The sequence below is a fragment of the Oreochromis aureus genome, linkage group 10 (genome assembly GCF_013358895.1).
Source record: "Oreochromis aureus strain Israel breed Guangdong linkage group 10, ZZ_aureus, whole genome shotgun sequence".
Classification (NCBI taxonomy): Eukaryota; Metazoa; Chordata; class Actinopteri; order Cichliformes; family Cichlidae; genus Oreochromis; species Oreochromis aureus.
In genome coordinates, this window is record NC_052951.1 from 3,614,450 (window position 1) to 3,638,603 (window position 24,154).

The 24,154-nt window shown below is 39.9% G+C and overlaps 2 protein-coding genes across 2 annotated transcripts; both read right to left on the bottom strand.

Moving 5' to 3' along the window:
* Positions 1 to 7,003: 7,003 nt before the first annotated feature.
* Positions 7,004 to 16,440, bottom strand: acer3 (alkaline ceramidase 3). Its single transcript, XM_031755849.2, has 11 exons — positions 16,288 to 16,440; positions 14,220 to 14,330; positions 14,016 to 14,068; positions 13,841 to 13,893; positions 13,513 to 13,594; positions 13,380 to 13,415; positions 11,104 to 11,162; positions 10,870 to 10,971; positions 10,460 to 10,564; positions 10,331 to 10,376; positions 7,004 to 10,217 (listed from the first exon to the last, which is right to left on the bottom strand). Exons 1-11 carry the CDS (start codon positions 16,388 to 16,390, stop codon positions 10,164 to 10,166), a joined length of 804 nt encoding a protein of 267 aa, XP_031611709.1. The 5' UTR covers positions 16,391 to 16,440; the 3' UTR covers positions 7,004 to 10,163.
* Positions 16,441 to 17,724: 1,284 nt separating this feature from the next.
* Positions 17,725 to 21,838, bottom strand: serpinh1a (serpin peptidase inhibitor, clade H (heat shock protein 47), member 1a). Its single transcript, XM_039617899.1, has 5 exons — positions 21,654 to 21,838; positions 20,202 to 20,824; positions 20,015 to 20,113; positions 18,803 to 19,035; positions 17,725 to 18,722 (listed from the first exon to the last, which is right to left on the bottom strand). Exons 2-5 carry the CDS (start codon positions 20,797 to 20,799, stop codon positions 18,420 to 18,422), a joined length of 1,233 nt encoding a protein of 410 aa, XP_039473833.1. The 5' UTR covers positions 20,800 to 20,824; positions 21,654 to 21,838; the 3' UTR covers positions 17,725 to 18,419.
* Between the last annotated feature and the right edge of the window lie 2,316 nt (positions 21,839 to 24,154).

The following is a 24,154-nucleotide window of genomic DNA, read 5'->3' on the forward strand; positions in this document are numbered from 1 at the left end:
TGGAAAGAAGTGATGAATAATCGCTTTAAGTGCACCATGTTTTCAGGAGACACAGCACCGACTTGGCCCCCCTCCACATCAACGGGGAGTGTGTGGAGAGGGTCCACACCTTCCGGTTCCTTGGTGTCCTCATCTCTGCTGACATTTCCTGGACAGAAAACATCTCAGCGGTCGTCAAGAAGGCCCAACAGCGGCTGCACTTCCTGAGAGTCCTCAGGAAGTACAAGCTGAACTCCAACCTGCTGCTGACCTTCTACCGCTCGTCCATTGAGAGCCTGCTAACCTACTGCATCACGGTATGGTATGGCAGCTGCACCAAGGCAGATAGAGTGAGGCTTCAGAGTGTGGTCAAGACAGCACAAAAGATCATCGGCTGCCCTCTCCCCTCCCTGATGGACATTTATTCCTCCCGCTGCCTCAGCAGAGCAGCAAACATAATCAAGGACAGCTCCCACCCTGGCTTCAACATGTTCAGCCTGCTTCCCTCAGGGAAGCGCTACAGGTGCATCAGCACAAAAACCCACAGACTCAAAAACAGTTTCTTCCCCAAAGCGATAACCACCCTGAACTCACACATGCACCGATCACACAGCCCCCCACTTCCCACTTCCTCTATGGACCACCATGGTGCAATACCAATTCTATGTGCAATAACTCAACTGTATACACATAACACTATTTATTACATATTACTTTTTTTTTTTTTTAAATACGGCTTGTATATTGTACATTTTATATATATATATCTTTTTCCCTATGTTAATACTGCCCATATGTACATAGCGCTGGAGAACTGTACCCCTCCCCCCAGCATGTTTACACTGAGTAGGAGATGCTCTGTATCTCATTGTACAACTGTATAGTGACAATAAAGGCATTCTATTCTATGTTTTGCTTCAGGTAAGGATTCAAAGAGAAGACAGAGCAGAAATCAGTTAGTCCTCTAATTCTGTTATGACATCAATACTTATTTGTTCATTTATCAGTTTTTACTTAAATGAGTTGGGTAGTTTTAGTCAACAAAGATACGTAACTGTGCCCCTGTAATATTAGGAAACTTCCTGCCAGCTCCATTTGCTCACATTGAAGTGTTCACAGTGTCTGTGAAATATTACTGTAACTTTATGTTGCAATTTTTTTTTTAGCTTTTTGATTTTCATTTGAGTTTGTTTCAGTGTTCAAAGTGGAGTCTCCCTTAAGAGTATATTGGACCTGCATGTCTTGTCCCTAAATTCAGGTTTCTTGTCTTTCTTGAACAATAACAGTGTGCGAGTTTTGTCATGATTCAGTCACTGCTTGCATCACACACGACTCATTCTAAAAACTGCCGCTGTTGACAGTAGCACGTTTCTTGCTAAATATTGTTCTTGGCCCCATAAACACTGGAAACCACAACTCACGCAGTATAAACACAAAGCAACAATCACCAAAGTACTTCAAAAAATCCATACCAACTAACAACAAAATCACTGATCATAGGGCTATGATTATTACTTTTGATCATTTATATACATTTTGTAAGCAGTTAATGTGTAGAAATATAGTGATGTTATTACAATGAAAGACTACAGCAGCACTTCACTTTGCTGTTAAGAACGCAGTGACATGTATTTTAAAGTGTAAAACACAATATGTAGATACAATAAAAGTTACAATAAATTACTGGCAATGTTGTTATTTTACAGTGTATCTAGTGTAATGTGTTACAGTATGATAGTGTCAGCTCATTGTTGTCATTGTAGTGTTCTTGCTTTTTTTTTAAACTGTAACAACATATAAGCTTTGCCATAACTGCTTCACTATGTCCACCTCATAATTATACTACTGCCACTATATTCATTTTAACAGCTACACTGAATGTGAACACAGGCCGGATGTGATTCATCACTACAGTAATCTTGGCTATGTTTGCACAATACCAGCTAAACCCTAACACAAAGATGCTGGGAACCACAACACACATCCAAACATTAGAATTAAAAAAAAAACTAAATAAATAACAAAAATAATAATATCAGTGTTTCTTTGTTGTCTTTACAATAAATAGTTTTCTTTCCATTTTTGTTTATTTATTTTTCTTTATTTTAGTTTAGTTTCAGTTAATATCATCTCAATTAGTCTCACATGGCCTATGTTGAGCTATTTCCTGTACATTGTATCTTTTTTTACATTTTATTTTCATTTGTGTTTCAATTAAAAAAATACTTTTCCGCACGTAGTTTTATGTTTTTTTATTTAAGCCCAGTTGGAAAAGTTAAATAGAACAACTGCACGTGTATTCAGCTAATAAAAAGTGTGTCAGGTTCCTGGATGACGTCAAAGCCAGCAGACTTGCTGGAGGTGCTCTCAGCTCTTTTTAGCTTGTGGACCTCTACAGCAACTCAGGCATTCCCAGCATGAGTCATCTTGGCACTGACAATGCCTCACCCAGATGTAATCTGTGAGACGCCCACCTGAACTAGCAAAACAGCCTCCATGCCGGAACACCTTTTGAGGAGCAACTACTGAGTCAAAGGAAATGGGAAGCTTGGGAAAAGTTGTAAATCACACTTATTAGGGCTCGGTTACACATCATGATACTGGCTCAGATATCATCTTGCTGTGCCCACAGGCTTAAACCGGATTTGATAGTTCCAACAAAAACAAATAATAAATGTTGTTCTTTGGAAATATCTGATGATTGTTCCTGATTTAAAGTTAGCCTGGTGATAGCATATAACATGTGTTATGAATGCAGGCGCACATTACTTTGTGCATGACTTTGATAAAGATGAACATATACCCCATTGGAATAATTTATAGTTCTTTCTTTGTCACAGTGTAATAGAGACTATTTAGAACTATCAGCATTTATTTAATGTCAGCTATTAATATCAAAAAGAGTCTTTGACACTTGAAAGAGACATAGAAACGATCCCAGCCAATGGGATAAGAACGGGAATTTTTACAGACTGCTCACTTCAGTGTTTTCTCCTCTGTGTCACCACAGTTGTGGTGCCAGATGTATCCAAACTGAGTGGAATTCCCCTATGGGTTTTTTTTTTTACAGCTTGTGATGAGGATAATATGACATTTTATTTTCAGTAGCATCCCACATACCACAACCCTACTGAAAAGGATACCTCAATACCACAGTGTTTGTGAGAGTTATTCAGTGTATGTTATACTTTGTTATTGCTACAGAAGAATATTTTATTATTTTACATTTACAATTTTTTTTCCTGGGGACCCTGTGACACCCCATTGGAGAGCCGTAGGCTGTGGATCTCTGAAGATCTCACTGTTGGGTTTGTAAGGCCATGTTACTCCTAAATTTCTATCTTGTTCAAAGAGAAGATATAAAACAAAGTTCTAAGCTAATCGACCTTAGTGTTCTCCTTTTTAAAAAATAAGAATCGATAAAGAATCGAATCGTTAAACAGAATCGAAAATGGAATTGGAATCGTGAAAATCTTCTCAATACCCATCCCTAACACTGACCTACTTGCTTGCTGTTAAATATCACGATTTCCTTGCAAAATGAATTTAAAGAAAATGCAAGAAAATGTTTAGACAGTTAAAATAACGGGCAAAAGACAACATCAAAGAAGGCACTGTTCTGGCTCAGTACTGGACAAGGACATTTTTGTAGTTTTCTCATTAGAGTGTTTTTAAATCCAACAAAAAAGATGTGACTGAAGTGAGACTTTGTAACTACAGCCTCCCTCAGATAGTGCTTATATCTGGATGGGCTGTAAAAGTGTCCCAGTATCAAAGATCAAGGGTGATGTGCAGAGCTTTATTAACTACAGATATAAAGTTCATGAGTCATAAGATTAAGCTATGTGAAAGAGTTGTTGAATCCAGGTTAAAAAGAGAGGTGACAATCAGCAAGCAGCGCCATGGCTTCATGCAATAAAGAGCACTACAGATGTGATGTTTGCCTTATGAGCGTTGATGGAGTATAGAGAAAGTGAGGTGTAGATGTACTGTGTCTTTGTGGATCTACAGAAAGCATATGATAGGGTGCCAAGAGAGGAACTGTGGTAGTGCGTGAGCAAGTATGTGAAGCTGGTGCCGGACATGTATGAGGTCAGTGGTGAGGTGTGTGGTCAGAGTGACAGATGGGTTTTCAGGTTGGGGCGATAACATCAGAAATCTGCACTGAGCCCCTTCTTGTTTGCAATGTTGATGGAGAGGCTGACAGATGAGGTCAGGTGGGGGTCTCCACTGACTATGAGTTTCACAGATGACATAACAAACCCTGGGGGAAAATAGGGAGCAGTTATAGGGAGCCTGGAGAGGTGGAGGTATGTACAGGAGAGAAGAGGAAATTCAGCAGAAGTGAGATAAGATTTTCACTGGGAGTCAGCAGGGAAGGCTGAGATGACTTGGACATGTGCAGACGAGGGATAGTGGATATACTGAACCAAGGATGTTGATTCTACTGCTAGGCAGTAGAAAAATAGACCTCAGAGGAGGTTCATGGATGTAGCGAAGATGCAGAAGATGCTAGGGATTGGGTGAAATGGAGGCAGATGATCGACTGTGGCAACCCGTAAACGTAACGCAAAAACTAGGAGATTGTTTTTGAGGTGTTTCCTGGTTTATGTCCCTAATTTCTGAACCTGAATTTGAGCAGAATGTAAACTTCCACACTGACTGTACTACTTCCTACAGCAGACACAGCATAAATAAACTCCTGTGACCCAGTTCCATTGGAAAGCATATCACATCATATGCCCATAAAGGTTTGATGGTGTGATATACTTTGGATGAGAGGTTTTTTTTGTTGTTGTTTTTTATCTTCCTCCATATTCTTTTCTTCTCTTCTTAGTATTCTGTAGTATAGAATGTAATCTTGATTTCTGCAATCTTTTTTCAGGACTAATCTGGAATCTTTCCTTTCTGTTCCTGATTATTGTTTGTGTTTTGAGGTAAAGTGACTGTAATTATATTTATGAAGAAATCTCTTGATTTCTGACCTTAGTTGCCTTCCACGGGCTTCCTAGTGTTCCTGAGCTGCCTTTTAAAGAACAAATCAAAGCCCTGATCTGGCCTTGAGTTCAGTTTATGGTACAGATATTGGTCTTTAACCCTTGGCTCAACCCATTTTTGGAACTCATATGTTTAAAACTTTGTATCAACTCAGATCCTTTCATCCGCTTAATGTATCATGAATTAAGAGGAAAACATGTCACAGTTGGCTATGATACTTTGTCACTGTCAGTTTTCCAATTACTAATCTGCAACACAGCTGCCAACAGAGCAGCTGTTTTTAATAGTTCATGCATTGTGGTGTGTTGTGGTACAAAATTATAATAACTGTGTCACTGTCCAAAACCTTGGACATGATTATATATGGAAACACCACATCACACATCCTGTACTGAGAGTCAAATTCCTCCATGTAAAATATGCTGAAAATAAAGACATGTATCTGTTTTTGTTATTGTTGTTTTTTTAAGTTAAAATCCTCAAACACCAAGTGGACACATTTGGGCTGTGTGTTACCGATCAGCACTTATCTCATACAGGGAGGTAAAGAAAAGGTGGAACCAACTTTACACTAAGTTCAAACTCTTTATTCAGAGAGGCAGAGTTTTAAATTTATAGTACTATGACCATGCCAAATTTTTATGACATGTGGCTGAACTGTTTTTTGGTGCATGCTCTACCACACACACACACAGACACACACCTTTATTAGATTTCTGGAACCTGTTGGCATTTCACTCAGACAGACTCAAGTGACTAACAAAGGACTCGTTGACTAAAGGGGCAGATCAGTGACCTCAATCAGCGGAAGAAAGGTGGTGACACATTTTGAGATTTGTCACCGTTTATAATCCAGACCAAGCCTTCTATCGCTATTATGCCTTACACAGAGGTATAATAACAAACACACTTCCTCAGTGTATGGAAAGTTTTCTCAGCTTCTGCATGTCTTTTATTTTAGGAGGTTCCATTTTTTATATGCAAGGTTTTACGTATCAAAAAATGATAATAAAAATCAGGTGCTTTCCAAGTCTTAACATTAGCTCAATACAACTCCAGATGTACAACAACAAATGACCTATTAAACCATGCAGGTGTTATTTAACAAAAAATTAGCCAAAATGCCAAAGAACTAACTACACCCTTATTGTTTCCATGGGAGTTAAGAGGGTAAGTAGCAGCCAGGTGGTGCTCATCACAAGCACTATAAAAACAGACGTTTTGGCAATTTGGTGGTCTGGAGCATTCAGCTGTGCGTTACCACAACGCCAAGGAGAAAAGACCTTAGAGAACCAACCCCTCAGTGCTCATAAATCTGGAAAGGGTCATTTCCAAACAACTTTTTGGAAATTATTTTCATTTTAAGTCTTTCATTTTACAGTGAAAAAAATTACCCCCAAGTGAGACAAAGTGAAAGTGCAAAACTCCATGAGCGGCATGTTTAAGTTTATAATGTTATACTAAGAATAGCTTGTTTGAAAAGGTTGCCAGCAGAAAAGCCTCCTTTCTCTAAAAATAAACAGCACGGCACAGCATAGGTTTGCAAGGTTACATCGGATGTCTGACCATATAGCACAGAAAAACAAACGCAGCATATTAACTGTCAGACAAGGTGATGTGGTGGGCATGATTTGGGCACCCTGCAGTCTTTTAGTCAACCATGCACTCTGCTATATAACAAAGTATTCTAGAGTCAAACAAGGTTGTCCAACAGTGACAAGCGAAGCTTAGCCAAAACACAGAAAAACAAAATGTAGCAATGACAAAGTCCAAAACTCAGCCTCACTGAAATATGTTAATATATTGCTGCTAAAGGTGGTTCTGCAAGCTACTGAATAATGGGGTGTACTTTTGGCCTAATGACAGTGTTTAATATGTGGTGCATTCTTCATCTGAAGATGTATTTACCACATTTTTGAGTGTAGATGTGTCACAGTAAACTACTGCTTCACTCTCGGGTTGAATGACTCTAACCGACTCACTAACAACATGGCAATAACACACAGTACTCACGATACACATGGTATATTATGATGGAAGTTTGACATTTCTTTTATTTGACAATACATGACATTGTAAAAGACTGGCACACGATCAAAGTACAACAAAAACCATGGCAGAATTTGCTCTTCTTCACTGCAAATAATCAGGGGAAGGGCACACTGCAGAACACAAACTGAATGGTTTATCACAAACATCAAGGCAACTTGGATTACACTGCTAGGAAAACGATAAGGCACCTTCTTTGACACCTGATCACCCATACTGATGAGCAACGTTTTCAAGCTCTTTCATACAGTGATGCTTCCAAACACGCATTTGGACAATGGTAATACTTTCCTTTTGTACATTGTGCTTGTGAATGTTTTTGTAAGACTGTGTCTGTACTTACTAGACCCAAGCATGAGTTAGTGGCACAGCGTTTAATTATGACAAAAAAAATGATCCAGTGCACAGCAGTTGAGGCCACAGAAAATGAATCTCTCACTACAGTAGTGTTGTGCATCTTCCAGTTTTACATACATCTCCATGGTTTCACAGTAACCAAACAAAAACATTGGAAAGAAAAAAGCCCTTCATTTCACCACACAAATGTAAGCATGGATCCTAACAGTTGGATCGAGAGCAGATAGGTAGTTCTTCATACACTTAAGGACAAGCTTGGCAATATCTGAAATATGCTGGAAATTTACAGCCACCTAGTGGTTGTATGACAAACTGTATCACAAGGCGTCTATAGATCTATATATGCACAATTTGCCTCTTCATTATGATGCCTCTTTTTTTAAAAATAAAATGTAGTGTTGTTTGTGTATAAGTTAAAAGAGGGGACTCAGTTTTTCTCAGAATTATTATGGACACTTGGCCATATTACTGTTCTTTAACATAATGATCAATGATAGTGAAGTGCGGATCCATACTGAAATATCGATTCCTCCGATACCAGTTATTTATGTTCTAGAATGGATTCTCATATTAAAATATCAATATTTCAGTAATCTGGGGTAAATTTGTAGTTTAACATTAACAGGAACACAGTGGAAAGAAACTATATCATTTGGAAGGAACTACTTTCTCTTCCGCCTTTCATAGTAATATGCGAAATACGGCTGTATAAATGTGTCGCAGCCCCTTGGCTTGCGCACTCACAACAATGGCTGAGCGTAAACGGAGTCATGTACGGACGTATATTTCCTCCACAAACAGCCAAGACGCGGTTTGCGATACATGTGGCAAGACAGTGAGGTGTTGTGGCAACACTACTAACCAGAGTAAATAATATCACAGAATATGACGAGCTTATGTTGAGACAAACTGAAGAGGAGGAGAGGAGAGGGACAGGTGCTGCTAGGGCGAGACAGACGTCTCTCGTGGAGTCTTTTAGTGCTGCAGGCAGGCAGCGTGTTCCGATAGCGCACAACTGCAGGTTTTTTATTTCTGTATGATAATTCTGGATTATTATACAATAAGAACAAGTATTCTGATGTTTTTCCACAACGTATCGGTATCGGATCAGTATCATCGATACCACCCTGAATTTTACTTGGTATCGGATCGGAAAGGAAATCAGTGGTATCGCACATCACTAATCAATGAAGATTGAGGGGATTATAGCTAATGTAGAAGGAGATATTTAGCTAGCCAGAAGTGGATAAGTCCAGTTCTTCATTCACCGCAGCTCATAAAGATGTAACAACTCAGACATGTTCCATTCATTCACTTGGTCCTTTGATTCACTTTCAACAACTAAAGTTCTACTGACAGACTTTTAACTAGTTTCACTATCAACGTTTCAAGTATGACTGTCCTGTACTGTACAACAGCGTTCCCCAACCCCAGTGAGTCGTTTGGTACCGGGCCGCGAGAGGTGAGGCTCGGGTGAGGCTCGGGTGTGAAATGTATGGTTTTCAGGGTTTTTATCATTTTTATCGTTAACTCGCGTGTTATGAATAAATCGTCTTTTGTTTTGTACCGGTACTGGTTTTATTTTGTTGTATTTATCCGCAACACCTTAAAGGCGGGTCCGTAAAAATACTGTCGGACGTAAAGCGGTCTGTGGCGCAAAAGTCGGGGGCCGCTGTTGTACAACCTGATAAATGGTCCTGAGTGACATTCCTGCACCCACACCCCCTTTTCTTATGTTGAATCATATCCTTCAGTTGCTGTTCCAATTTCAGCAAAGCTGCTTCTTAACATCACACACCCTGAGGTAGTCTCATTATGGTTCCACTACACCTACCCTTGTGGGCTGGTGAGGTGGCTGTAAAGTCCTTCATAGAGCACAAATTAGTTCAGAGTATCACTTTAGCAGGAAGAGGAAGCTTTCTGTCTGTCCAGAGAAACTGGAGATGTAGAAAGTGATTCGTCTTGCGCCATGGACCAGGGAAAATCTTAACTTTGTCAATAATTTTTTTGTTTTGTAAGAGCACGAAATCTTGCTTGTTTAGAAGCAAAGTAAACCATTACTTTGCCTCACACACCACACTTGTCTTTTAAATCCCAGTGCAACCTAAAATGTTAGAATACTACAAAAAAATAACCAAGCAAATGAGTGAGCAACTATGACTAAGTCGAGACATCTGAGCTACACTGCATCAGATTTCTAGCTGGCATTTACTCCATTTGTAGTAAGCATATCCCGAAACTACATTAGGGGCAGGATGTGCTGAAAGTAGTGTTCTCTCAGCTACTGATAAGCAAAGCACTCTGATCTATACTTGCTACTAATAGGGATGCATTTGATTGGGATTTAAACATTCACAGGACTGAACATACAAAGGCAATGTCATGTGACTTTTGCATTAATGACACTCATTTCCCCATTCCCAAACCCTACCCAAGCTAAAGTCCAAAACCCTTTCAGCATTAGTCACTTCAGCACATCACTTCATTGCATCCAAAATTAATCAGCAAATAAAATACTACACTTCAATAAAATTACAGAAAAACTAGTCTAATAAATTATGGTGATTAAAAAATAATAATGTCTTAGAACTGATCTCAGTGCTATACTGTACTTAATCCCCACATTGTAGAGCTGAAGGGTCCCTGGGGTGGTGTCTTGGGGTCCACTCTCCCCCTGGCTGGGTCCCCCCAGCAGCTGCAGGGTGACATTGGCAGGTCCCGGTGCCGACGATGTCTGCTTTTGGCAGTCACCATCCTTCAGTTGGTCCCCTTTCCTTCATTCAGCTTGTCCTCTGTGGTTCAATGTGCAATGTGGGCCACACTCCACATAGAAACTGTACAATGTTAAGATACAGCCACAGGTCACCAGTGAAGTAACAAATATTCAAACAAACACGTGACACTTTATAACATAGACAATATCCTGCAGACAAAGAGTTGGGTGTACCTTTACTTTTGGCCTGTACTTGAGGTAGGTCGACCTGATCTGCAAGCTAAAAGAAGAAGAAGAAATGATTTGAATGCATGTGGACAATAAACCTCACTGCAGCTGTAATCTCCTGTGACTGAAGCTTACCTGAAAAGTATGTGTAGGTAAGACCCCAGACCTGTGAATATGTGCCACCATGCATGGAACTGTGTTACCACTCCAACACCAGGGGGCAGTGTTTGTCTACTGGCTCTGGGATTCAAAAGAAAGTGTTGACCCAACAATTCAAGACATTAACAAAGCAAAAAGTTTTACTTCCTACGACAAAAAATAATAAATTGACCCAAGGATTGTTATTTGACACCTGCATGTACATTTAAACCTAAACATGCATTCTTATTTTTTGAGAAACAGTGTCAGTTGGTTTGATTGCAGTAACATTGCAGTTAACAGTTCATGACTTTGAAGTGAACACTTTTACCATTGCAACTGTTAAGTGGAGAATAATTAACTTGGTTCTCAGAATTTCACAATTAACCTTAACTTCCACTACTCACCTTAAAGAGTCACAGAAGATATTGTCGATGTTCCAAAGAAGGAAACCCAACAAAAAGATAGCTAAAGAGGTGTAGAACAGTGGCTTGTGCCATGGGTACACCCTGAAAGACAATCAAACAACAACAACAAAAGAACACCCTTCAGCATGTTGTTGCCTTACTGAATATTAATGAATAACACGGCTTTTGATATGGTAATGTTTCTCATTTTAATGGACCTTGTGGCAAACTTACCAAGTAACAATGAAGATAGAACGCAATACTAGGCAAGCTACTAGAGCACCATACATGACCTGGAAACAAGGGCAGATGTTTGGGTTTGAAACAGAGTTGGATCATGCAGATATAGATACAGATAAAATCTTTCAGTAATTATACATTTCCACTGAGTCAGCAGAGTTCAACTGACAGGAAATTCCTCCGATGCAAACAGCCCGAGCTTACACACGACAAATAATAACACAGCTTATTAGCATGCCGTGTTGGTCATGTAAAATCTCCTTTCATCTAACATTTTTGTTTTCTGGTGTTTCATGCACATTATAGCCAAATGCTAACTTTTTATGATATAAATCATTTGAGCTTTATAATCAGAAGTGTCAGCAGTTTTATTTCTGCTCGGGAAGTGGCATATCTGAGAAGTTCCTCATAATTGAAAAAGAAAGATTTCTAATACTAAATCTAGCCAAGCCCATAATCATATTCAAGTTCTGTTTCATGTTGGCTTTAGCTGAGCTGTGAAAAGCGTGGACACGTTTAATAAAAGGTCTAACACTGCACTAGCTTTGTGCAGGGATCGACCCTACGCTCCAATTCCGAGCAACAGCTGCTCACCAGAAGGCAGAAAAAGCCGGAAACAGAAGTCTGTAAATGTGTCAAGTAAAAAAAAAAAAAAAGCTCATATCATAAAAAGGTAATTTTGGCATTTTTCATTACTTTAACTGAAAAACAAATGGAAACAACTGTGTTTTTGCAACAGTCTGCTAGGAACACAGTGCCTAAAGATACAATTTAAAACAGGTTTTTTAGATGTCAGGTGTCTTTTTATACTTGAAAGATCATAGGTCATTTTATTTATTAAGCTGACAAAGAAACATTTCCCTGAAAATGGTCAGGGACAACAAGTCAGTGACAAAGTTAAACTTTGAAAGACCTTCACAAAGCCTGGAGAACTATTACTGAAGAACAGTTCAAAAGGTTACACGTCTGGTTCCTTGGAAGGAAATAATAAAGAAATTAAGGGTGGCTCAAGACTTTTAGACAGAACTGTAAGGCTCATAATTCAGGACTCACTAAACCGTGTTAGACTGTGTTGTGTTTCACCTGTAGCATTATTGACTTGGCACTTTTTTAACAACAGATAAAAAGGAAAAATATTGTAGTAAATTAGAATATAACTAAAGAAAGGAGCCTGTGTATACAGTTAGGCCTATAAGTATTTGGACAATTACACATTTTTTCTAGTCAGAGGCTATACAGAGCTCTGTATACCCTCCACAGTGGAATTTACAGCTTAAAACAGCTTAATGTGATTCAAGTGCAAACTTTTAGCTTTAACTCAAAGGTTCAAAAATATATTGACAACTGGCTAGCAAGCTGCATCAGGTAAAGAGAAGAATTTAGTTGATTTCAAGTATTCAAGTGTTTTCACTGGAATGGTTAATATGAGGTCAAAAGAAATGCTGATGCAAGTGAAAGAGGCCAGCATCAGACTGGAAATACTAAATAAACCAGACAGATAGGAAAAGCTCATGATCCACAGCATACTACATCATCTGTTACATTTGGTGGAGGCTGTGTATGGCTGCCAGTGGAACTGGGCCAGTAGCAGGCCTGGGTTAATTACCATTATTATTATTATTATTATTACTAGCAATAGTAGTAGTAATAGTAAAATTTTTGAGTAAGATTTAAAAATAAAGAAAATGTTCTTCAGCTGAGTGGCACACAACTGTTATCTAATCTGACATCATGTCTCTTGTGTATGTTTATGGATGTGTTGGTTCACCATGCTAGAACAGAGGGAACGTTATCACAACCACTACAGACTAGTGTGATTAGTAAACAAATACAGCTCCAAGGACTAAACAAAGGCCACTTTGTCACATTGTCCTTATTGCTGTAATACAACACATTACCTGAGACTATAACAGGTACAGACAAACACTAACAGAAGCCATACATAATTGGCTATGCTTATCTTTAATGGCTTATTAGATTTATCTCCTTCCTGGTAACAAGTGTTTGACGTGTTTAACGCCAAAGTTAAAGCTTTGGTTCCGTTTCGGCGCTCGGGATCATTTTTCCTAATGGTTCACTTGAAATTCCTCTGCTTTGGCATGAAATGCTGCCATACATTTAACACCCACAATGCACCAAGCCGAGTTTGCATGCCGCATTGGCAAGCTCAGTGTTTACACAAGCCAAGGAAGACCTAAGGCACATTGAGCCCTAATTGCAAACAATGAGCAACATGAGTCAGGTGAACATAATGCAAAACACTCCCTTACCTGGTGAAACACTGGCTCCTTCCACTGCAAATATACCTACACATGTAACAGTCAACAGGGACAGACGATCGTTAATGCTTTCTTCCTGAGTTCAGCTTCAGAGTAAACTGGTAATGAAAACATGTATACTCACCACAGTGACTGAGACACTGAAGATTAATAATAATGCAATAGGAAATAAACTGACGCTCTTCTCCTGCTTGAAACACTCATATCTGAAAAAAAAATTAATATTTATCTTTTATAATGAGCTTGATAAGAAGAGAACCAAAGGACAAAGGGCAACTATAAGCTGAGCTAAAGTGAAATCTAGAAACGAATCTTCACAAACACAGGCTGTTACAGTTTTTTTAAGGCATCAAGTTATCAGTAAAGGATTCACTGGTTCATTTTACAGTGATACTGGATTAGTTCTCAGGTGAGTGCTGCAACAATTGATCCAAAAAGATGACGGCACTTACATACAGTAGACAAAAACACAGGTGCTGTAAATCATAGGCAACTCGTCCAGTAACTGCAAATGACGAGACAGAAAAGAAAAGAAACACTGTAGAAGCCAACATTTTGTCAAGTAGCAAATGCTCATGAGTTCAGTTTATGCCCGCTTTTGCTGACATGTTCAGATTTGCAGCCCACCTGCATCTCATACAGCAGCGTCATGTGGAAGCACCAGGAACCAACACCAACAGCTTGGGTAGGGGAAAGAGTACACACAAGACACAAACATTCAAAGTTAGGACATTCGGCATTTGCTGTAAATACTGAGCCACTGCTCTCAATAACTGTCACAAACACGTTCTCGCAACAATCACAGCATTAATGCAGAGCCAGCGCACCAACCTGCCAGTCCGAGGAAAGAGCAGATGTAGCGGGACTCGAGGCCGTCACGGAATGTCTGGATGGCCCCGTAAATGGGAGGGAGAATCATGATCAGGTTGCTGACAGTGTTCCCTGTCAGCAAAGACAGCATGGGTTAATGAAAGTCGGATGACATGACCTTTAAGATAACTGCACATCTCTGAAAAGCTCAGAGAAAAGGTGACATGGCCGCAACGAATGTTATGCATGGTATCTCATTACCACGGTTGCAGCGTAAAATCCAAAGGGTACACAGCTATAAAAGCTCTATTATACGATATAGCAGCAATAGCACTAGGATTTGTTTATTTAAACTGTACAAATATGCAAATAGTTTGAATTTAGACTGATCTGCATTTTTGCTTCTTAGCTAGTCAAAACTGAAATTACCTGACCCCTTTACTGACAAATTAATATCACAGCTATACAGTCAATCCTGAAATCACGGTACAATCTTGTGTTTTTATATTTCCGTTCCATCTTAAAGTAGGTAAGTTAGATCCTAATTTTATAGACTGTTTCTTTCCCCACTGAACTATGTTTTACACTGTGGCACAGATAGATGAGGGCGACCTGTAGTAGGGTTGTAGTGGTCAGTTCTGATTCAAATGATTCAACTGATTACATCGAGCAAAACTACGCTTTATATACAAATGTGTCCTCTGACTGAACCGGTGCCCGCCCCCCCTCACCCCCTTTAGGTCATCACCGTGTGCATAGAGCACTGCATGCACATCATCTAGTCCACAGGGAACCTGACAAAACAGAGCTCAACTCTGAATACAACCTTGCTCTTTCTGGGTGTGGCTATGTATGCACTGAGGCGTGGAAAACAATCAGACTTATCAGGACATTGCATTGTTTGAAAACTAGCTTACTAGGATCTCCAGAAACCAGCATGCCTTTATCTGCAGATGTCTGATTAAAGCCACCAAAATATGCAGATTTTGGTTACTGATAAAAAAAAAACAACCCATACCAGAAGTGCAGTCTACTATAAAGGACACAAGAAGCTATAGCAGAAAACCTCCAGCTAGTCAGATGTGTGTCAGACAGATAACAAAGCAGGAGTCCAAACTCTGACTGCAAGGCTTAAGTTCACTTTGAGCCAACTTTGGATCAACTGTTGCACCATACAGTAACTCTGAACACCGCTGAAAACAGCAAGTGAACCCTTCAAAGGAAGAGTACTGTAACAGTTATACATTGTATTCACAATGAACTCGCTGGACACATGGATTTTGTACTGTGTCACACATGACGGCAGTCATTTGTATCACTTTATGTTACAAACTGTCGCCATGAACTATTAATAGGCTGGGTAAACGTGTTTGCTGCACAGGAATGGGTCATTCTTCTGTTCACTTTTGTTTGACTAGAGTAAATACTTTCGAAGGGTTTTACTGTCTCCTTAATAAAGGTTCAAGCCTTTGTCCTGTCATTTCTGCTGATACAACAGCTTTTTGATAAGACTGATGGGAAAAGCGGTTAAATCTAAGATTACGGTTCCAGAGGAACAGGTTTTTTTTATCGCTGGACAAGGCAAAGAGGCGCCCTGATAATGTGAAGGGAATGTTTTATCAAGTTTCCAGTGGTGTCCGTGAATGACTAACGTACTGTCTTACAGGAAGAGCACGTTCAGCAGCGGACTTGTAACACAAATGGCTGGCAGCGTGAAATAATGTGAAGTGAGCCGTTTGTGCTGAGCTGTTTTGCATACAGGTTTAAAGGTTGCTGGCTAGCGTTACGATGCACAGAACAGGTTGACAACATATCCGCTGTAAACAGCCTATCTTTTTCCTCATTTACTTACAGCTCCGGTAGGACAAACGCCGCACAGATTAACGTTTACACTACACGGAGAAAATCGTGTTATTAGCCGAGCTAACACAATAATAGATATGTAGTAAATTACAGTTACACCGGTTCTTCCTATGTTTACCTTAGAGGGGTGAATTACTGCGACTCTCCCAGCCTAAAGCCTCCGTAAACGAACCCCCGAATTCACCGTTTTTAGAGTAAATGATGGTGCGGGCAGATTTTTACTTACAGAATTCCGCGATGTAAAAGGACACGATATAATTTTCCTCACACCAGTCCAGCGTTGAGGTCGGCCGCCCCCAGTATCCTTGCCTGTCTATCGAGGGAGCCATGATGAAAGAGGAGGAGGCTGTAGGCGCTAACGGATTTGTAGTCCCATCATAGTGCACGAGCGCTCCGCGAGCCCTCCTCCACGCGCGACGGAGAGGGCGATAGCGAGAGCCAGTTGAGCTGCTGTTAAAAAAACCTGAATACTAATACACATAAAGTGAAAGCACACCTTGAAGGTATTATAAACAAAGGATTTCATGTAATGTATAAGTGCCCATTTCCTACATATTTTATATATTTTCTTTGTAAATATGTAAACATCATACTACTTTTTTAAAAACTCGTAACCTAAAAAATATTGCAATGGCATTATGCTATTGCTGGTTAACTCAATAAATATACACAATTCCTAATACCAATAAAAGGTTAGGGTTGGCATGGGGGGACCGGTTCTCTTCCTGTACACATTAAAGTGTGGACTATGTTAAGTCATAGCAACAATAAACAGTATCAAGACGTTATTACTACGTCAGCAACAATTAGAAATGTGTCATACAGTTCAAGCAAAAGAGGAACCACTGAACAACACAGTCTAAACAAGTCAGTAACACAGTGTAAACAGTGTGTACAATGACGATAAAACACTAGGCTGGTGGGGGAAATCAAACACAAATCTGTATAGTAACAGAAAACTGAGACTTCCACTGCTATATACATCTCTACATAGCTGTTTGCTTCTATATGAAAGGCAGAACAATTAACCACCCGTTCTCCACTGACTAAGCTACAGTGCAATTCATGTTAAAGAACTGTGTTCACTATGTTAAAAATGGCAGGCATACACTGCAACAGAAAGGAAATACATGTCTTTTGTCTAATTGTTATTTTTCCTTTTGCATGTGTCATAAATACAGATGGCCTTTAGGTGGTGTGTTGAGCTGTACTGTGCTGTTGACAATGACAGTGTTTATCTTCAGTAGTGATTCTTGCATGCTTTCTTAGGCCCTACTTACTTACCTAACCAGTTTTCTAGCCAATCAAATGATGGATCATTCATTAATTATATGTCTTGGAGCAGTTGTTATTAGGAAACTGCTGATAACCATGTCCTGGAGCAGCTGCAGCAACCATGTGTTTATACCAGAATATTTTGTCAAATATTTAGTTGAGGTCTAAATATCCTAAGTTTGTGCATTCAGAGGCCAGGTCCCCTTTGAAGGTAGAGCTGTCCAGAAGGCTATATGATCACCTAAAGTGGAATTTTTCAGTTGTTATATCCTACTAAAACTCTGCTCGCCTAAGGCCAAATTTCTACTCTTGACAAGCAAACCAGACGTTATTTAGGTCACAGTAAAGGGCAGCATCCTAAAGTAAGGATGAAACCTGCTAGTTCTTTTTTTATACTTTTATTGCAAAAACTGGACATTTGAAACAGCTCAATCATATTTTACATTGTTAACCCTCTCAGGCTCAAATTAAGTTTTAGTTACAGGAAAAATCTGATATTTGGGGAAAATTATCAAAAAAAATAATCATAAAATATGTATGTGGGGTAATCAGGTTGTTAAGTTTTTAACTGTTGCAAATCGGCAACGCCTGCCTCGAGAGGGTTAAACCACGTGTACACATTCAGGGTGACTCAAAACAAAGACATGTGGACACAAAAAGGTGAAGAAGCTTGTAGGATGTGCACATTTTACATAATTTTTAAGACTTAATGACACCAGAAACCTTTTTCGTGCACAAATTCTGATGTTACTGCTACGTCATTAAAACAACATGTGCTTTAACAAAAACTTTAATAAGTCATACTTAATGTAAGTATTCAGTCCATAATGTGACATGCCAACATACAAACACACACACACATACACACTGAAATACTGGAAACTGTCCCAAATTCAAAGATGTGCACATCGCCTCGTACAGTAATTACAAGACAAATGTTTAGGTTGTGTATAATGGAATGTTGTTGCCATGTGACATAAAAGAGTGCTTACACAGTATCAGATGTACTCTTCATTTCTCAACATGCTGCAGTATAAAATCTACACTCATGATCACAGCCAAACATCTAACTTACACACATGGTTACAGTTCATCTCTCATCTTTTCACCCTTTGGTCGGACCATCCTGCCAATGAACAAGATGGAGCTTGTTTTCTGGTCCTTTACTAGGAAAATAAAGGGGTGGTCAGCGTAGAACAGTTTAGGGTTTTTCAGCTTGTCTGTGCCAAAGATACTGGTATCAATTTCATTTCCATCAGTGTCCCATTCCAAAGCAGAGGCGTGGAACACACTTGACAAGTAGAGGTCCTTCTTCCCAGAGATGTTGGAGAAGTCAGCTTTAGATTTGTCCACAGCCTCGGTCAGGCCCAGTTCCTGGAGGTGTTTCTGAGGAATAACATCAAATGTTTATAGTGCCCATGTAAAAGAGTGTTATGTGCTAAGGCACAAACTCTTAAATTGTTTACCTGCAGATCATGACTGACTTCCATGCTGACTTTGGGCAGAGACACAGCTATAGCTGTCTCCTTTAGCAAACCAATCCATCTATCCACCTGCTTCTTGGTCAGCATCTTTTCCAGTCTATCCAGAGGTTCCACATGGTAGGGCATGATGAATACAACAGTGGACTTCTTATGAGATAGAGGCATGCTCAGGATAGATAACTTATTGTCTTTGTCATCATAGAATCCAAAGAGACCTGATGAAACAAATTAATCACAAATATCATCAATCTGTCCGTGCACTTTAGAGAGCCTCTTAAAATTTCTGCTGGTTACAGTTTTCAAAAAAAGAAAGCGTTACATTTATTACTCATACTTAGTTCTGCATAATGTTGGATATTGAACTGGTAAATGCACAGCTGTTAATCACTGTTTTTACAAAAAAAAACAAAAAAACGGTGGATAAAGTATATACTGGAAATTGTTTCTGTATAAATGGGAAGAAATAATCATACTGTAAGTGCCCGGCATTTGTGACTAATCAAACCATTTCAAGTGGACTTATTCTGTTTACTAATGAGTTGAAAATTCAGCGAGTTATGATCATTTTTTAATGTGAATAGAGTTCCTACCTACAGATACCCTATGATATCTCCCCAGACGTTGTAGCAGTCATTTTGACTCATCTCTCCAATATACAGTAGTGAAAAATATCAGATTTACTCATAAATATCTATGTTTAATCAATGTGTGTAGTGATCTTATAGTTGTAGTAGTATCAGTAATAGCAGTACATATAAATACTTTCACATTTTTGGAAAAAGACTGATTTTAAAGGTCACTGCACTTATGTTTTAGCTTAGCATAAAGACTAAACAGAAAGCTAGTTTGGCTATGCTAGCCAAAAATCCTTCTACCAGAAGTTTTGTGTCAGAGACTTTGATGTATCTACTAAAGGCAATGAGTCCCTAGTCACTCCTTCATTCACTAGTGAAATGTGCACATGTAAAAAGTGGAGTTATTTTGTTTGTGGGTTTGAGGGTACTACTTTTTCAAGCCCTGTGATCCTCTGGAGCATTGTATTGAAATAAAGGTCCATCAGTTCTGGAAAAACTTTTTTTTCTGAGTGTTCCACTTGATCCCAAAGCAGTAACTTTTAGATTTTCCCCAAATTTTCTACCGTTCCTAGTCTCAAACTGTGTCTCTGAACAAGCTGACAGGAATGGCTCCACCTACCTGTGCGATGCATCATCTGCACTGAAACAGTGTAGCTACGTGACACCATGAATCCACGGTTATCCACCATCTCACGATGGAACTGCTCATCCCAGTGACCTGAGAGAAAAAAACATTTAGTTAATTTTAGGTGCCTTTTAGGGAATAGTATAGATTACTGCATGTATACACAGCCTTATCCACTCACATTTGAAAAACATGGCACTGATGATCATCGCCCCATCAGTCTTTTCTACATTCTTGGTCACCTCAGGCAGTTTGCCATCAGTAGAATTGGCTGCCCACTCGTTGATGGAGTTCACAGCACTTTTCTTGTCTCGGAAATTGATCTTTGAGTGCTCACAATTATAGTGCTTTTTGCTGCTTTTGACAAAGTCATCCACAAAAGTGACGGAGCTTGGTCCATACAGCCGGTTGCTAATCTTCCAGGTGATGTTGCGAGTCTTTGGGTCGCTCATCTCTATGAGCAGCTCAGCCAGACTGGAGTGGAGATGCTCATCTTTCACTTTAGCTACATTCAGGATGGTTTTTACCTGAGAGGCAGTGGAGGCCTTTCCCCCAAGAGCCACGAGACCCAGAGAGGAGGCCACGACGACAGGGGAAATGATAATGTTCTCTACATTTTTGTCTTTTACCATGCTCTGGTAGAGACTGAAAGCCAAATTGGCAGTGCTGTCAGCCAGGATGGTGGCATGGTTACTCAACACTTTGTTTTTTGATGTGGAGGTGGCTGCCGAGGCTGCAGTCGTCAGAAGGACGAGAGATACGAGGTTTGTTACCCACATGGTGTAATGTTACTAAAAGAAAAAACCTAAGAGAAGACATGAAGACAAACAGTACATACTTAGGGTTTACTCTTGAGATTTAGAAGATGCAAGCTGTGGTAGGCTAGGAAGTGTGGTTTAGCCCATGCCATTTAAAGCAGCTCTCTCTGTGCAAACCTCAAGCAATGACTTGTATAACAGCCACGTAGGCAGCTTCAGGGTGTACTGTGTCTAAGCCAAAACATTGGTCAGCAAGATCTGAGTTGTTCATGACTTGGGAGAGGGGAAAAAATATATATAAAATTCTCTAATGGAGGACTAAGTCTGGTTGATGCTCATTGGTTACTTGTGGTGAGGGAAAAGTGGCCACTCACTGACACTTGACACACCCCTACAGCTAAAGACACGTTTTTGTTAGAGCAGTTCATGTACATAGAGCGGACGTGTACTGTAGGGAGGACAGGCTATATACATATCACCACTTAGAGATGTAGTTCAGAGCTGTTTAGATCAGTCTAATTGAGCATGTCACAAGCAGTTCATTTTTCTGGGCATGTGACTTAGTATGAATGACACTGGCATTGAAAATATGTAGATAAAAGAAGGAGAGGCGTCCCTTGTTACAGATTAAATCAGGTCAAAAGGTTTAGCCAACTCCCTGAAAGTCTGGACTCTCATGCAGTTCTAGTTTTGTGCAGCAAACGCTTGCTTTGCTTTCCCCCTACTTGCAGGAACTAAATAGCTGTAAAGGAATCTTTAACCATGTTATAGACAGACTTTTTGGCCTCTTTTCACATGCCTGGACATTTCCCACCAGTTGATGGAAGCCCTCTACTCTCTCCCTCCCTCCTCCGTGGTCCGAGCACATTTATCTTACCTTATTGGGTTCTTTGAATAACTCGGCAGGTTTATCGTCAAGCTGCTTACAAAAAGATCCCCCCAACACTGACCTGACCGGTATTAAGTGAAAGTATCTGATGGCAAAGACAGAAGTGTATGAGACAATTTCCCAGGCCCCAGAGCATGAAAATCTCTGCCCTGGAATCAGATTTCCAGGCCAGTCCCGCCCATGTGGATCAGTGGGTGAGGAATCCTCACCCTCCCAGGTCCTAAAGCCTAAAACTTTATTTCAGAAAGAGTAATCAAACAGTTAACCCCTAAATACTCAACTTACCATCTCATGACCTCTCCTAAAGTTACTCCCCATGACTAACTGTATAAGACCTGCCACTCGTTAACAAAGTCCACATAATGTATGTTGTACTTTCAGTAATAGAGAGTGTCTGGCTGAAGAAACCAGTGTGCATACTTTCTAAATATAGCCCTGTTTATGTGGTAGCTTCATTACTGTTCTTCTTCACGATACACAACATGCCTGCCAACGCAGGTGTTTTTTGGTGTCTACTGCCGTAGTGGCAATTAATTGTCTTTATAATTATCTCAGTACTTTGCCCCCCCCTCAACTTTTTTTTCTCTCTTCCTCATCCTGTTGTTTCCTCCTCTGTTGTGTGATTTGAAAGCCGCACAGACCACTGGGCAGCGGAATGTGGAGTACACCACTGAATACAACAGGAAGTTCTTTGAAGCAGTACAACTGCAACTAAAATTACACAATAAAAAGACTTATTGCCAAACTCTTTTCTAGACTGTCTAGAAAACAGTTTGGCAGGGTTTAGCACTTTAGTAATGCTGTAAGTGGTGAACTCTGTACAGAATACAGTCAGATTAAATCTGCAGAGATGGTCTGATTTTTGGAACAAGCTTCACTACATACCATATCTGATTCTTTCCGATAGCTGTGTCAGTACTCAAAACAGTATTTAGTTCCTACACTGTCTGAGTAACTTTTCCCCCCCATGAATCCTTCCTTCTTCTTCGTGTCATGTGCACTCTCACACTGCCACTTCTGTGTTTAGAAGTAGATCAGACAGCAGGAAGTTACAGAAGCAGTGGAAGCATGTCCGGTGTAACGCTCTCCTTGTTCTTTTACACCACGCAGTTATTTCTTTGCAGCATTTTTCGACATGAATATGTTAACATGTGAATGTAGGACTGAAGGCCTCACTGAAGGTTCTCAGAGAGATATGTGATCATATCAATAGGTAGATCACTCTCATTAAAACATTGCTATTATATGTATATTATGTATATGTATAATAATAATAACAACAAAACTCTGAGTTGGCGGAGTTGTACAGCAGATGCCTTTACTGATGCAACCCTAAAGGGGATTTGTGTCTCTGGCTTGAATCAAACCAGTGACCTTCCGCTTGTGGAATGAATGTGTTAACAACTAATGGCAGCCGAAATGGTGATTTCAAATTGACAGTCCTTGGTACTTTCCATGGCCACTAGAGGCCAACAAAGAGCTAGTTATACAAAGGAGATGAAAATAAATCCTCTTATTAAGCGTTCCTGCTGTCACTGCCACTACAACCACTTCCCGAGCACAGTTTTGTTAATTCATTTCTACACACAAAAACACACAGTAGGTTTTCTTTTGTGTGTGTTTGTGTGTGTTGGTGTGTCTGTGTGTTTTAAACATCACAAATGAGGCTTTACAAGAATCCCTCTCATGGCTTTTGTTCACGTTCCAATAAAGTTCTTGTCATCCTCAACATGTGGTTAAAAACTGCACCTGAGCCTGCATTTCATGTGCAAAGAAGTTCTAGCTGAGGTACCTTCACGGCCACTGCTAAATTGCAAAGGATTAAAGGGATCTTATGTAATTATCCAAAGCCAAGGGTTAATCTCTGACTGCTGGGCCTGGAATAGCCAGATCTCTTACAAGACTTTACTCATCTCCTCTCCCTCTTTGCCAGGTGTTGAGGTAAGGCACTGCCACCATAGTCCTCAGTGGCCGTGTACATAATTATGTACATATTACAATAATCGCTTCAATTGTTTGAAAAGTCTGAAAGGAAAGTGGAGAGAAGCCGAGCACTGCGTTACATTCCATGCTTCTCTTTGTGCTGAGAGCCTTTTCTGAACACTTAAACTTACGAAAGGCTTTAAAAGGAACTGAATGATGTGATAAATGTAATGCAGATGCAAATGTTGTGTTACTTTCTAGTTTTTGCTGATAACTGATTTTATCAGTTAGATTTACAGTCAGTCTTAGCAGGAATTTTACAACTCAGAACAGTGGTAAAATAGCAGGGATGGAGAAAAATGGTACAATTACAAGAATGATTATGACTCCCTACTTCTGCACCTGCATGTCATCCTTGAGCCTGAGATCTGGCAGCCCCCCGACCCTGACCCAGCTGTCTGGTAAATTCCAGGAAACATGGACATTTCCATGAGCTCGGGCCTGATGCCATGCTTCCCTCCTTGGCAACCTCAGCACCCTCCCCTGCAGAGGTTTAATTAAGTT

Excerpts from the sequence above, each read along its gene's own strand:
- acer3 (XM_031755849.2), bottom strand. The coding sequence starts at position 16,390 with ATGGCTCCCTCGATAGACAGGCAAGGATACTGGGGGCGGCCGACCTCA. Across the intron at positions 14,331-16,287 it reads CTTTTACATCGCGGAATTCT|GGAACACTGTCAGCAACCTG; the intron begins GTAAGTAAAAAT and ends CTTTGCTGACAG. Across the intron at positions 11,163-13,379 it reads AGGAGCCAGTGTTTCACCAG|GTCATGTATGGTGCTCTAGT; the intron begins GTAAGGGAGTGT and ends CCTTGTTTCCAG.
- serpinh1a (XM_039617899.1), bottom strand. The coding sequence starts at position 20,799 with ATGTGGGTAACAAACCTCGTATCTCTCGTCCTTCTGACGACTGCAGCC. Across the intron at positions 19,036-20,014 it reads GCAGATGATGCATCGCACAG|GTCTCTTTGGATTCTATGAT; the intron begins GTAGGTGGAGCC and ends TTGTTTCATCAG. Across the intron at positions 18,723-18,802 it reads AAGTCAGTCATGATCTGCAG|AAACACCTCCAGGAACTGGG; the intron begins GTAAACAATTTA and ends GTTATTCCTCAG.